The sequence below is a fragment of the Siniperca chuatsi genome, linkage group LG8 (assembly GCF_020085105.1).
Source record: "Siniperca chuatsi isolate FFG_IHB_CAS linkage group LG8, ASM2008510v1, whole genome shotgun sequence".
Classification (NCBI taxonomy): domain Eukaryota; kingdom Metazoa; phylum Chordata; class Actinopteri; order Centrarchiformes; family Sinipercidae; genus Siniperca; species Siniperca chuatsi.
This window is the reverse complement of record NC_058049.1, coordinates 5,409,927-5,425,852: the sequence shown is the minus strand read 5'-3', so window position 1 is coordinate 5,425,852 and position 15,926 is coordinate 5,409,927. Positions and strand designations below refer to the sequence as shown.

Here is a 15,926-nt window from a genome sequence, read left to right as displayed (position 1 = left end):
TAAAACTTTGCATTCTCTCTGCCATTATCAGAGCAGTTATTCATTACCTTGAACTATTGTAATCTACTTGGTTGTAAAATTGGGAAAGTGATTGGTCAATTTAGGCTGATGGACAATTTTTTTTTTTAAAAACACCTGTGGAAAAGTTGACATTTTTAAAATTTTACATTGAAAAGCTATAATAATATTATTGCTATAGTTTGACCTACTCAATAGTATATGAAGTAGGCTACAACATTAAAATTATTTTAAATGTTCACAAATCGATAATTTAACAAGGAACATTTCTCAGAATTAATACTTTCACTAGTGATACCAAAGGACATTTTAAGCAAATACTTATTTACTTTGATTTAAGTGAAGTCTGAATTTGGAGTGATTTTTTTTACCACTTTTACTTTAGTAAAGGATTTAAACACTTTTTTGACGTTATCATATTTGTGTTAATTTTCCTCACAGCTGATGACAAAACACCTAGATGCTGCAGATCAACTTTAGCCCAAATGAGCCTCAATTCAATGAAGTCAGCCAGCGCATGCATCGGGAGACCAGTCCTCCTGACGAGTCCCAGAGGACAAGAGGTGTCGTCTTCTCTTGTCTTCTTTACTCTTCTCATCAGTTTGCATATCAGATATTTAGTTGTATTGTTATTTTAAGGCCCCACTGGCTAACATATTAAATGTTGTTTTGTGTTACTATCCTTGAGCCTTTAGTTGATGGATGGTTCCTGTTCTCAGCATGCCACCTTCCTGACCGTAGCTGCCTGTAAATAATTTGCAGCTCTGAAACCTTTTTAATAATCATTTATTTGATTCTTCTGTCTTACAGGTGTGTTTAGGATGGCCGGTTGCCTCCTTTCCTGGTGGAAAAGTTGGTCTTCAGAAATGTGCTCAGAGTAACCTCAGAGTGAAGTCTGGGGATGAGGTGATGCTGCACCCACTGACAGGTCCAGTGCTCCAGGCTGAGGAGGTGGTTCTCTATAACAGGTAACCTTCATCTGGTTCTCATTGACCAAAAGCCTATGGTACATATTATACGTATTAAAATATCACATTCACACTGTACTTCATATTATACTACATTATGGTTAGTATACACTCAGTTGCTAGTTTAGTAGGCACACCTAGCTAATGCAGTCTAATACAACAGCACTGCAATAAATCCCACCTTCATGAGGGTTATAATGTTCAGTGTTTTAGAGAGGTGTTGATTCAACTTTATTTTGGAGGCTGTAGTTTGTGGTGCTGTTGAACTGTTGTGTTATCCTGAGAGGTGTTTCTTATATTTTTCCACCATTTTTTTTTTTAAATCAATGAGGGTAGACTAAATATGCATATATCACATTAATCTGTGTCACTTTGCTTAGGAATATCATAAAACCGCGAGTAAACAACTATTAGTAAAATAAAAAAACTACTTTTCCATATAAATTTTATTCGTGAGAAGCTGCAGCTGAATTGTTAAATCCCAATACAAATAGCCGATGGAGTTATATGTGATAAAGTCATTGGAATAATACACTGGAATATCAACAATAATTTAATAACGCTCAAAAATGTTGCATGTATTTCAGGTAAAGGCTGCCATCTGCTGGTCACATCTTGCAACTGCAGCTCAAATGCCAAAATAGATTTTAGTTATCCATATTATGCATTTATTTGTAGTAATCTATATCTACAGCATTTCTTTTTTAATATCACTTGTTAATTTTATTGTTGGTATTTTATCAAGCTTACTTAATCCTTTTAAACTTATGTGCTTTGTGATCCTTGATTATTCTCCTCATATTTTATCTAATTCATTATAAGTCAATGTTATATGTTTGTAACTACGTGGTATGTTCTATGTGGTGCTGCCCCTGAAAAATGTTTTTTTAATGTCAGTAGGGCACTGTCCTGGTTAAATAAAATTGTATGTTATATATTATATATCTACATACAATAGATACAAATATTGGAAAATGTGTATAGTTTTATTTTCACATACATATAACTTTCATTCAGGTCAAAAGATGACACACTAGAGACAGATGAGTTCAAGAACTTCTTTCTGAGGTCTCTGGGTAAGTCAGTCACTTCTTCACACTGTTGCATGTTTATTGGCACGTCAGTAGAAACTTTTAGAGTAGGGGTGGGAATCCTACCAAATGCAATATGAAACATAACTGGCAGTTGAGCTAACTGGTCATGATGAACGTCACCTCAGACTCTAAGACCTGTACATTACCCGATCTGGCAAAAAAGAATACTGTGTGCTGGTTTTGAATTACTGTTTATGTTCAGTTTTATTACTGTCCAGACTGCCCTGTTTCCTTTGGTGGAATTACTCTGCTGGTTTGTCTGTCTTGTGCCAGTTGGGAACATCATTTTGCCAGGAAGTGTCATCTCCCTGACCTACTTTGGCCGGTCATGCAGTCTGCGGGTCGAGACCATAAGAGGGGAGGATGGTGTCACCCTCCACAGACCAGCTCCTCCCCCAGGACTGGGCCCTGACACAGAGGAGTCCACCGTGACGAACTCCGTGCTGGACTCCACGTCAGCCGAACTCTCCCTGCAGCTCAGCTTGCTCACTGTGGATGACAACAATGCTGACGGGGCACCGAGCACGCCTGGAGAGCCCGGGCCTGCAGCCAGCACTCCACGCCGACCAACCCAGCTTCCTTCTCTCTCCTCGCCCCCTGCTCCCTGCACCCCTTCCTACAACTCCCAGAATTCTCCTGCAGGGTCAGCAGAGGATGCTGTCAGTCTAGAGAGCTCACTTAGCTCAGAGCAAGCAGAGAAAATCCCCACAGCTCCCCCTGGTGGTGCACTGAATACTGACACCTTCTACTGCCTCTCCTGCTCTACTAAAGTCAGTTTCAGAGACAGAGCAGAACAGGAGGATCCAGACGCAGGAGCTCAAAGGTCAAAGGTCACATACAGAATGATTGGTGGGCTCAGCAGCCAGTTGGATGTCATCAGAGAGACCATTGAGCTTCCTCTGAAACACCCCAAGCTGTTCTCCAACTATGGTAGGTCAGATAGTACAATGTCATTCTACATGCATACTTTAGACTTTAAAACAGTACCATTTGGCTACCAGATGCCCATTATAATGTAAGGTGATATAGATTTTTTTTGTAAACTAGGACAATAGCAATTTAACATTAAAAATGAAAAATCTAGTTGCAAGCTGTTTTCTATGCAGGGATCCCACCTCCCCGAGGAGTACTTCTGTATGGTCCCCCGGGCACAGGAAAGACTATGATTGGACGAGCCATAGCCAATGAGGTTGGAGCTCACATGACGGTGATCAACGGCCCAGAGATCATGAGCAAGTACGGTCATATTTCTCCAAAACTTTGCATCACTTTTCTGTCCCAGAATTTATATATTTATATATATTTTATATATATATATTATATATATATACATATACATATATATATATATATATATATATATATATATATATATATATATATATATATATATATTTATTTATTTATATATATATATATATATATATATATATATATATATATATATATATATATATATATATGGGGATTTTATTCTGTGGACAAGAGTATTATAATGCACACCACCCTGCATGTGATCTGAAGTCATAATTAAATAGTAGAGTAGTTTAATTTACTTCAAGAGATATGTTGTTTTATGTCTTTGCAGATTCTATGGTGAAACAGAAGCAAGGCTGAGGCAGATATTCACTGAAGCGTCTCAGAGGTAAACAGCTGACCATGCCCATAAATTACCATCACCGCCACTATCCTAGTATGATACTTTGTTTCTGTGTATTCAAAAAACAGAATGTTTTCTTTTTGTTGGCCTCTGTCTTTTAATGTTTTAATTTTGGATTTCTTTTATTTGTAATAAATTTCAGTTGTCAAATTATATACATTTATCTTGTGCAGTAAAAAAGCCATCACATGATGTCATCAACAGAAAACAAAAAGTGCAGTACACCAATGATAAGTAAAAGTAAAAAACAGCTTAAAGTCTAAAATCAAACATCAAGCTCATTTAATAGAACAAAACTAATGAAATTTGATTTGTAATTTAAGACTCTGCCCCTTAAATAAAGTCTTTAAAAATAGTGCGTTGAGGATTTGCAGTATGTCATCATCAGCTTGTGATTTTGGTTCTTACAGTCTTGTCGGCCATTTTATAAACATCGGGTGGAGTGTTAGTGTGTAACATTTCTCACATTTTCACCTAATTTACAGACAACCTGCGATAATCTTTATTGATGAGCTGGATGCTTTGTGCCCAAAGCGAGAGGGAGCGCAGAATGAGGTGGAGAAACGAGTCGTCGCTTCTCTCCTGACTCTGATGGATGGGATCGGTTCAGTAAGTATTGTTTTTACCCTTCTACCACAATGCATCCTAACAGGTGCTGATTCTTAGGTTGAAATAATAGTCACTTCATTTGTATGGTGCTTTTTTTAGAACTTGCAATTGACCACTATTTCAAGTGGCACTGCATTCCTGTGATTCTTGTGATTTCTTTAAACATAACTTCACCCTAAATTCACATTTGAGTACAGTAACTTCAGAACACTGTCAGTTGATTTTGATACCGCTAATGCTGCTCTGTAGACCAAAAAAATCAACGAAAAATATGTGATGTTGCCTTTTACTCTATGCCCCTGAAGTACAAGGCAACATTTTTTATAATTTCATCTCTCGTCCATGTTTGTATAATTTTTCCCATTACTCCTTCTAAACCAGCATCTCACCTGGTCTGGTAAAATTATCTTTAAAGTAGGGCTGCAACTAACAAATATTTTCACTTTTGATTCATCTACCAATTATTTTCTCAATTAATCGTTTGGTTAATGAAATGTCAGCAAATTGTGAAAAATCTCCATCACAAGTTCCAAGAGTCCAATAGCAATGTCTTTAAATGGCTTGTTTTGTCCGATTTAACTTTCCATAACCCAAAGATTCAGTTTACTAATAAAAAAACACAAAGAAGACTAGAAAATATTCACATTTGAGACGCCGGAACCACTGAATTTTTTGCCGTTTTTGCTTTTAAAATTTCTTAAATGCTAAATTGATTATCAAAATAGTTGCAGATAAATTTTCTGTCAGTCGGCTAATCGATTAATCAACTAATTGTGTCCGCTCTACTTTAAAGTTATACACCGGGTGATGATAGCTGCTTCTGTGTCCTTTTTTCATTACTTGGCCAGCCCTTACAGCATGAACTGGAGAGCTGCATGTCTTCTCCTTATTCTATCAACCAACAGTGTTTTTGCATCAGTATCATTATTACAAGGAGGTCTGCTTTACATTGACCAACAAATGCTTGTTCAGCATACACATGACTTCAGAATATGGCTCTCCGCAGCAGAACGTCAGGAAATGTCCTCATTGGAAATGCAGATTGTCATGCGGAAACCATCTCTGCATGCTGGACGCCCTTCAGACACTGTGGGTTGTATCTCTGGGGTGTTGTTTGTCCTCTGAGCGCTCTATCAGTGCCTGATGAGAAAAAAGATGATTCCCCCCACACACAGGGAGCCTGGGAAACAAATCACCTAAGGTTGCAGCGACCTGCCAATTTGGCATAACTTTATCAGCAAAGTACATCTCCATGTGCCCAGGCAGAAAAGAGCCCTCTTTTGGATTGGTGATATTACACAGATACACCAACTCCCTGCATACTCCCCGCCACTCTCTGTTTTCCAGACCAGATGATCCGAGGTCATCAGCACTGATTGGTTTGTGGAATGTGGAGAAAGCACTTCCTGCTCCTCAGCATTCTTGCTTGCACTATAATTTATTTGTGTTTCAATTCTCCCTGCAGTATTGAAAGGTAGAAAAATAATTTCTCATCTTGCAGGCAGACCACCCCAAGAAACACAGGACTAACACAAGTTTAGCATCAGACTGGGGTCAAATATTCTTTCTGGCTTTGCTTATGAAAACTGACTTGATTGTCATGAAGTTAAATGCACTGATGTTTTATTAGCTCCCAGGAAGTTGATATTGATGACTCAAAGCAGCAATTTGCATGTAATTCCTAGTGTCTTATTTAAAGTCACATATTGATGCCTCACAAAGTAATCCATTAGATACTGACTTTGTTTCAAGGAAATCACAGTCTGACATGAGCTGCAAGACTACAGCGAAAAACACATTTACACACATTATTCTATATACTGTATGTTAGTTTAGTATCTATGTTTATTTAAAGCAGCACGATAACATAAAACTACATTAAACCATGATTACTAGGACAAGACTGATCTCTACTCTTTTTCCTGTCCTTCCAGGAGGGTCACTCAGGTCAGCTGTTGGTCTTGGGGGCCACAAACCGGCCACATGCCCTCGACCCTGCCCTGCGCCGACCTGGGCGCTTTGACAAGGAGCTGGAGGTGCGTACTACCACACACTGTAGCGGCAGTGGGTGGTGAAAAGACTGTCCTGTATCAGATATGTGTTCAGCTTATTCCTCTGTTATAACTCACCAGCAGCCATGTGTACTCATGCAACACTCTCCCGTTTGCCTATTGTGAATTGGTCTGGTAAAAATTATTAACCTAGTGTTTAAAATGTCAGAATTTGAGGATATTTGCTGTTTGTTTGTATGATCAATGATAACAATGATCACACTGCTGGAAATATCTCTGCAAAGTTCCTTGAAGTACTCCATTCGTTTGTGGTTTGGGGTTCCTCAAGGTTCCTTCTAGGGTTCTGCCACAGTTACTTTTTAGTGTAAATGAAACTTTCTGTTCTACAGTCTATTGTTCTATTGATTTCACGATGGCAGGTGGGAGTTCCTGGTGCTGCCGAGCGTGCAGATATTTTGCAGAAGCAGCTGAGTTTTGTACCGTGCAGCGCCACCACCGAGGAGCTGGCGCAGCTGGCTGACGCTGCTCACGGATACGTAGGAGCAGACCTCACAGCTGTTTGTAAAGAAGCAGGCAAGTAAACACTGTCCTACTGTCATGTGGAAAACCAAAATGCTTTGGAATTTTAAAAAATACACACGTTTCTCAGTTGTAGGAACCTGATGGCATCCAAAATGTTTCGGATGGTGAGGGTGGGTACTATGCGCTCAATCTGTGAATGTGGTCTGCAGCGTTTTTCACATATGTTCCCCTTTTCTTCTCTCTCTTCTGGGCTACATAATGTACAAAATGTCCCAATAAGGGGAAAAAAAGTTTCTTGGATTATTATATAAATTTAATTAGTTACTTGAGTTTTGAACATCAAATGTTGCACAAAAAGTACCTTTTTAAAGGAATGGAAACAAATTCCTTTAATACAATATGTCTTTAGTAATGCCTTTAATCAGGTGCATTCACATTTGAGTTTGATAGACTGTGACAAATATTGTTCCCAGAAATACAGCTATAGGTTGTGAATAAGTCATAAATCTATATCATAAAAATGCCACTGAAACCAAGAGCATCCACAGCTACTCAGACCAGTTGTGCTGCCCTTTATTTTGATTTCCTCTTTGCACTTCCCGAAACCAACATCATTTGGGAAACCAAAACAAAGTCGTGCATGGCAGCTGGCCCTAAAATGCTCACCATCTTTTAGCAGTTTGGTTTGCCTTGTGGGCTCAGGCATCCAACCAACAAACAAATAGCATCTGAACAACAGTTTGTTATTGAGCTTTAGGTACATTTGACTCCCCCTCTGCTTGTAATACTTTGCCCAAACCTCAATTCCTAGTCGCTTATTTCTTCCTAAATTAGTTTTTAACAATTATTTTTAGATGTTTTCTTGGAGTGTCTGACATGTCTGCAGCCACTTTGAACACAGAGGGTCAACCATCCTTTGATATTTGGAAGTGTATGTGGTATTTAGATCCCAGTGAGAGAAACCACTGAAACCACCGCATGCTGTGAATTTCCTTTGCCCCCTCACCCTTAATGCCACAAACTAATCCCCCTCACATCCCGAGGACAAGCATATTGGCTTATATACAGTATGTGTGTATCTGAACGTGCTTGATTGTGGGGGTGTGTGTGATTATACGAGCACATGCACATTTGTTTTTCTGTGTGTGACCCCATATGCCTCTTGGGTGGTCCCAGAGCCTGGGGTACGTGGCGTATTGCATTTCCAGCTGAGGAGGGAGCTGGGGCTGCTGTGCAGAAGCACTACGGCGAAGAGCGTGATTTACTGTCCGCAGAGGGCCAGACGTGACTGGCAGTGTTTTCTGAAAAACCTCCTCACGCCCCGGAGGGAGACAACAACCTCCCCAGCCCTGTTTGACTCTGCTCGCTTCCCCCAAAATCTCCAAACCCAAATCACTAGACAAACACAGGGCCTCCCAAGTACGCCACAGTGGAACTAACAGATTCAGAATACATTTAATGCTTCGTTCTGTCTTCATTTCTTTCTGTCGGATCATTTAATGTTGAAAGAAAGTACAAAAAATGCCAACTGAGGTGAAATAGAATACAAATACAGCTAAAAAGGCTTGGGAGTTGTGTGTCAGATCTCCTGGCATCCACATGTAATGCCATTGGAGGTTCCATTGAAGTCTGGCTTTATGCAAAAGATAATATCTATCTAGCAAATTAGCTAGCAGTCTAACATATACCTATTTATCTAGCTATTTAGCTAACTATCTTAGCTATATTTAGCATTTAGCGTTAATTCATATACAACAAATGACAAATGTCTATCACTGAACAAGATGGCGAGACATCTGAACAAAGGTTTTGTAGCCGTCTAAAAGAAAGTGAATATTTTGATATGCTATGCTGCTCTTCTCTGCCCCAGAAACTAGCGCTAGCTGTGGCTTGAGAGGAGTTAAACAAACGTTTAGGTAGCAAAGCTTGCAGCCTTTTTTTTCAAATGCTAACACATAACATGGCGCTGTAAACTGACTAAAACTGCTACAGCATTATCTGTCAGTTTTTTACATGCAATTATTTACTTGCTGTATTTTGATGAATAAAGAACTAGTCAGAACTTCAGACGAAATAATTTGCAACCATGGTGTTGTTTGGTTTACTCTGATGTAAAACGATAATGGGCAGGGAATTGAAATAGTATTAACATTCAGCTGAATGTGTTAGCATTTTAGGAAAGCAACGCTGAAGAGAGCGGTGAGAGTGAACCAAAACATTCAAGTTGTGGGCCAAAAGATGCTGAAATGCTTCGTAGAACTGCAGAGTCGGGTGATAATTATAACACTACCTGCGACCCTGTGAGTTTGACTTCTGGGTAAAGATCCACCCTCACCACACATTGCTTGGATCCACATAAACAGACACATACAGCCACACAACAACACACGCACACACATGTACCCACAAGCTGATATCTGTTTTTTCCTTCTTTGCTTTCATTGAAAGGAACAAAAGCTGAAGAGGCACAAAAACACATCAAGTAGGAACTGCAGTTGTTTCCTTCTGCTGCTCAGGTAACAATGAGCTGCTGGGGGAACGTACACTCCGAAGCACCGCTTCCTGAAAAATAAAAATGTGGGGACGATATTGCGACGGGCGAGCGTCACGCACAAGATCCCCTCCTTGCACAGCTGCAGAGAAGCATGCACATATACACACTTATGACTTCGATTTAGATGCACGAACACACAAGAAGCACTTTGTGGTGGGGGGTTTCACATCCTGCTTTTAGTACAATACCAACCTGCTTATAGATCAGAGACTATTTAAATAAATTCTTCATCACTGAAGAAAGGCAGAGGGAAGGATGACAAGGCCAAGTGGCTGTTTTCTGTGTGTACGTTTTTGTCTTTGTGAGCATGTTTGTGTGTGCATACGAATGAATGGAAATCTTGATGTCATTAGGGGAGTTTTTGTTTGTCCGGTCTGAGTTGTACCGAGACCCAGAAACCACTTCTTAACGACGTGTTATATAATCAGCACTTAATTACAGTTGATCACGGATCAGCCAGTTGTGAATGTAATGTAATGCAAGAGCACACTCATACCAGATCTATTAGTCTGTTTCATCGAGGTAATCGCAAATCCCTTTTAAGCCTCCACTGAGCACACAAATTATTATGAAAATCTGCGCTTTACATCATGTGCACTGACCGAGGGGATCCAGGTTGAACGCAGTGATCCCTTAATGAAAGGTAGGATTTTTAGACCTGGAGAGAAAAAACAGGAATTGATCTCAGTATTAAGAAGGCGCCATCATGTTTACATGTACCTTCGCTTCAAAACTAAAAAACTAAAATTACACATTTCTGATGAAGATCTGATTAAAAAAAATTCAAATGAAGGTCAGAGGTATTGTCCATTGATTGATTGTCTGTTTTTTTTTTCTTGCTAAATGAAAGCAAAACCAACATAAAGTGTCTTGGCAAGATATTGGCCCACCACAAGCCTCCAGAAGAGTTTCAGTGCTCCTTGGCATAGATTCTACAAGTATCTGAACTCTACTGGAAGGATGAACACCAGTCTTTCAAAAGATATTCCTTTATTTGGTGTTTTGATGCGAGTGGTTGAGAGTGCTGTCACGAAGCCAACAATCTTCCACAGATGTTCAACAGGGTTGCGAGTGAACCATTCAGTAATAATCCCTTTACAGTGATATGTCTGTAATGCTGCCAACAAAGATTAAACCACTTGGTGTTCGGGTGCTGTTTGGTTCCTATAGATCACTGTCTGTCAACCTTTTTTGCTTTTGACCCCCTATCTCCTTATGACTCCTCATTGTAGGTTGCATGTCTAAGTTATGAGAAGTTCAACCAAACCAGAGATTTTGCCTTCTCAGATTGTTTCATTAGAATATGTTTTAAGAGCCTAAAGAGATAAAATTATACAGTATTCCACAAAAAAGAAGCAAAGATTAATAAGACCTGAAACATAAACATACATTTGTGTATTGAGATCTTTTATTTACTACGGGCAATCCTCTCCTGACCTACTAGGTTGATCCTGTGACCCCTTATGGGGGTTCCAACCCCCTCTTTGTCTTGTGACCCTACTTGTAACCGCTTGTCACAGGTTGCATACTCTGAGCTGTGAGCAACCAAACAACTATGTTTTTAGAGTTCCGAGGCGGTAATTCTCTCCAGTATTTGACAAGATTCGTGAAAAGTTGAAAAAATAGAAATAAATGTGTGTAGTTGAAATGTTCGTTCTTCTTCTTAACAATTTTGTTAATCGTCTTGCGACCCTATGGATGTTCCAAACCCCCAGCTTGGGAATCACTGCTCTACATAACATTTAAGTTAGTCATTTTTTGACGGTCTGATAATGTTTGATGATGGTATAGTTGCTTTAGAAAATATGTTTGCAGCAGAACAATGAAAAAGTTAAATACAAGCTGAATTATAGTACAAGTATCTCAAAACTCTACACTTTATTAAAAGTGCATACTTTTATTCCATCATTGCTTCACTGCTCATTGCTGCGGGAGGAAAGGTCAGACCCACTGAAGCTGAACTGTAGTAACCCTAACTGAGGACCTCTAGTGGGCAAATGTTATATTGCTGGGGAGGTAAACAGCCAAGCTCTGCTGCAAGCAGTGAATGTAATGTCAGCGTGGAGGGCAGAAAGACTGACCTCCGTTCAGATTCACTGTTCTGAGTTCTACTAGCACAGTGAAATGGATAAAAGGCACTCAAGGCCTATTCAGCTATGCTTTAGAGAGATTTAGTGTGTAAGTATCGTCATTTCTTTATCTTTCTAACTTTTGAATCAAGGTAACTACTTAAGCTCTTTGCAACAATTAAACCACATATCTCTGTAAATCTCTTTTCAGTTGTGGATGCTGACCTTTTATCAGACTCACTCCTCCAACTCCTCTGAACTTCTTCTGTCTCAGTCACTGTGTCTGAAGTGGACATGGCTTTCATCACGGTTTCTTGCAGGTTGACAGATTTATGTACACATTAAGATGATCTGCTGGACTGTGTTAGTCACAGCAGAAAAATGTACAGCCTGCACTCCAGTAACTCTATTTATAAACATTTTTCTGACAGCGTTTCTGTTGTATCTGATGTAGCTCCTTGTCACATCATTCTGACCGAGCTTTATGTCAGACGTGTGTCAGCAGGCACACTATTACTGGATAGGCTGACACAGATGGAGTCATTGTAGAAGTCCCATGTTTTATTGCTGGTTAGCTGCAGAACTACTGCACCACGGCTCTACGCCTGAGAAATTCTGGTGTCTTTCAGCTGTTAGAAGGTGCAAAGAAAGTTAGATATGTGGTGAATTACAAATAAATAGTACTATACTCTTACAACACTTAATATTTATTTAATATTATACTTTATGTACTTTATAGGTGAGGGTCTTTTGTGGCATTTTTCCTTATCCAAATTGAGGGTCTAATGATACAGAAAAGGACGTAAAGCACTCTGAGACAAATTTGTGATTCTGGGCCATATAAATTAAACTGTCTTGACTTAATCCAGAGTGGACTGTCTAATGCAGATCTACAAAGCCAACTGATATACAATAGTGTTTTATTATTTGATTTAATAAACCAAACGCAGTGTAAGAGCTGAGCAAAGACCAACATTTTGCCTTAGTGCCTTTATTACCATTACACTGAATGTGTGTCTTTTTAAAAACAACTCGTCTGTATAATAAACCAGACTGTGTGCAATCAAGGAAATCCTAGTACAGTAATACAACAATTTAATGAGAAAGAAGCCTAGCTAAAGTTAACTGACTTTAAAAAGAAAAAAGCAGTAGCTGAAACACTAGAGTTGTGTGTTAAAACTGTGGTTTCCAAACTGGGGATCCCAAGATATATTTGAGATTGTTAAAGTGATAAAAGAGAAAATATTATATTATTTATTTCTGATTTTCTCCTAACAATTCCTTTTTTTTTTTTTTTTACTACTGGATATTTTCTCCTTCTCCAGCCTCTAAAGATCCTTAAAATGAAACAACCCGTGGAGGAAAAATCACTCTTTAGTTAAACTGATCACAGCTCATGTACACACTGAAGCCCTAACCTGCAACAAGGGGTCACAAGCCAAAAAGGTGAAGATCCATTGTGATCCATTTTCAGATCCAGATCAATTTAGAAAATTTTAGAAAGACAAAGCCACAGCTGGCTGTTGCAGAACCTATTTTGTATACTGTATATAGAATGTTCTGATTCAGACAATAAGGAGACAGCCAACTGAAGGTGTTGTATTTATGTATTTGCAGGATCCATGAAAAGATTTCCTCCGATATAACCACATAGGCACTGATTTCTTCTGATCTTATTTCCTCAAACGTTACATTGACTGTGTTCCCAGCTCATCACAGATTATACAAAACAGCTCTTCATAATGAATCCCTCTAGGTGTTTTGTGTGGTAGTGGAAGCTATCATGTGGTCTCGTGGAGCCTCACAGACTCTGGGCGTCTCTCTGTCGTCCTGTTGGCGTTCAACTGATCCCGGTGCTAGCAGATGACTCATTTCCACAGTCTAAACAGTGTAAATTGTGTGTGTGTGAGGGTGCACGTTTGTTCGAGTGTGTATGCGTGTGCATGCTTGTTTGGTTTGTGCCACATCCGGACACACTGTTTACAAGCCTCTCTAAACAGGTGAAGCCCACTAGAACAAAAAGGGCCAGTAAAATTGATTATGTGGAATAATAAACACACAACTCTGCACTTTGTCAGCTGAAAGCTTTTTGGTTAGCCTCTTATTTGACGGCAAAGATCAGGCTCAATATTTAACATCCACTTCTCCAACTAGACTAAACGGCCTAAATGATTTACTCGGTAATTGTGCAAAGTGATTTGGCTAACACACTTCAATCCTCCAAACCTAAATACTTACTACACTGTGTAGAAACGAGGAAGAAAAACGGCGTCAAAAATGAGCTCAGTTTTGTGTGTTTGACATAAATTCTGCAGTAGAAGACTAAATGGGCCAAACACTGCTAAATGCTCGCTGATGTTTACAGCGGGAGCCTTGCCTTATAAAGTGCTTTTCCCAGCTCGTCTGTCCTTTTAAAGACACTTCAGGAATTTCAAGACAGGTCACATAAATATCAGTCTGATCAGCATGTGAAGTTTATTTGAGGCCTCTGTTTATAAAATCCGGAAATGTGCTGCTTGTACTCCTTAACCCCGGCACTTACCTTTACCCAGTGACAGCACTGTGTGTGTGTGTGTGTGTGTGTGTGTGTGTGTGTGTCTGTAGCATGTACTGTATGTGCGTGTGTGCATGTGTGTGTATGCCTGCACACGTTTTCTGCATGTTTGGAGTGTGTGAGCACATGTATTTGTCTTTGTCTATCTCTGTGTTTGTGTGTGTGTGTGTGTGTGTGTGTGTGTGTGCACTTTAAGAGCACATATTATTGTGCTGTTTCAGCTCTGGGAACAGATGTTGGGTATTGTAAATACAGGTGCAAAGAGTGTTCCGGAAGCCCCGGCGAGTAATGAAAACGTTCCTGCGGTTTTGTAATGGTGTAATACCCAAAGTATTTCACAATTCATCTGAGGACAGGGTCGCTGGAGAGCTTGTCAGTGTTCGATACAGCGCTACACAAAGCAACATAACACTACACACAGTCCTGATTCTTCCCTGTTGAAATGTGGAATGCACTGTTGAAGTGCAGATGGACTTCTTTTGACACATCTTCCTAGACTCTCTGGGTGATGATCTGCTGTCTGACAATGGAGGTCTGTGAGGTTTCCCTTTTGAAGACTTCTACTGGAATCTCTGTACACTTCCTACCTCATTTTTTTTCTTCCTTCCTGGAAGTTGAGGGCAAATCTCAGATGTTGCACTGAGTTTACTTGCAGTTGCATGAATGAAACAAATATTTACTCTACCCTACATGATACAGCTGCACAGTGCACATAAGTGCAGTGTCCTATAGTGTTTTGTATATCCAGGGAAAGAGGAGCTGTAGTGTGGACTATAGCCTGACCGATACTGAATTTTTAAGGCTGATACCGAATACTGCAGTTCAAATGCAGTTTTGTACCAAGAGCAGCTCTTCAGAGCTATGGTGCACCTGAGAAATGTTGCTGAAGTGGAGGCAACCCAACCTTTTTTACCACAACGGGGCTGCTCTTGCATCCTTTACTGGTGCATGCTGACATATATCGGTCTTGTTCCCGATCCTGAGCATCAGTTTGGACATCCCTAGTCTGCAGAGGTGCTCTATTGGATTCCAGTGTGCAGTATGTGCTCCTTCTGTTGTGTTGACGAGCGCACATATATCCAGATAGGTTGTAGATCTATATTTACCTATACCCTTGGGTATTGGAGAACTATGACCGTACTATGTTGTGGAACACAAACACACAGCTCCCAGTCATTACCATTCAAGATTCTCCCAGTCCCAGTCACTGATTTTTTTAATTTATGCATCATGTGATGCTCGTTGAAACTTAATCTTAATGTTGGTTGTAAGAATATGAAGATTAATTCGTGAAGGTACTTGTGGTGAGGTGTCATCACAAGTTGAAATATTTCTGAGTATAATGTCGGGCTTGATTCTTCAGTAGAGAGGGCCAATTTGGTGCAAGGGTCAGCCGAGGTGACCCCTAAAGGCTTTGATTTGGGGGAAGGTCTGCTTTGGACCAACATAATTAAGACCATCCCCTGTTGAAAAACCACAAATAACCATTCTCCTCTCTTCTTCCTGGCCAACTTCAACTCTGTGAAAAGAGTTCTTCCTTCTCTTCCATACCTAGTTTGGGCCCTGGTGTGATGTTTTGCTAATGTGCATTCTTATACATTTAGGGGGCCCCTTTTTCTATCAATTCCCACTAGATCTCTGGCGAATTCAAAGCATTCTGGAAAGGAGGAGTGCAAAAAAGAAGAAGAAAATGAGTCCACATAAGGTTCAGATTAAATTGTGTTGTGTTGTGTTGCCTCTTTTTTCCCTCCTCCCTTCCCATCGGATGTTTTCATAACTAAACCAAATGTGTGCTTGGAGTCAGCCAAGAGCAGTCAGGAGAGAGAGAATCTCTAAAGCAAAATGTTAAAGTCACATTGTTGAATC

General features: G+C 39.8%; 1 protein-coding gene across 4 annotated transcripts in view; it reads left to right on the top strand.

Annotated features, from left to right (window-relative positions):
- The window catches only part of spata5 (spermatogenesis associated 5), a 113,359-nt gene that overhangs the window by 1,910 nt on the left and 95,523 nt on the right, over positions 1 to 15,926 (top strand). For all 4 annotated transcript variants that reach the window (XM_044204413.1, XM_044204411.1, XM_044204412.1 and 1 more), the window contains 9 exons: positions 460 to 581; positions 829 to 986; positions 2,004 to 2,062; positions 2,354 to 3,010; positions 3,187 to 3,316; positions 3,669 to 3,725; positions 4,226 to 4,349; positions 6,284 to 6,385; positions 6,781 to 6,934. In XM_044204413.1, coding sequence (XP_044060348.1) covers positions 504 to 581; positions 829 to 986; positions 2,004 to 2,062; positions 2,354 to 3,010; positions 3,187 to 3,316; positions 3,669 to 3,725; positions 4,226 to 4,349; positions 6,284 to 6,385; positions 6,781 to 6,934 — 1,519 coding nt within the window. In that variant the 5' untranslated portion in view covers positions 460 to 503. The remainder of the gene's footprint in view (positions 1 to 459; positions 582 to 828; positions 987 to 2,003; positions 2,063 to 2,353; positions 3,011 to 3,186; positions 3,317 to 3,668; positions 3,726 to 4,225; positions 4,350 to 6,283; positions 6,386 to 6,780; positions 6,935 to 15,926) is intronic.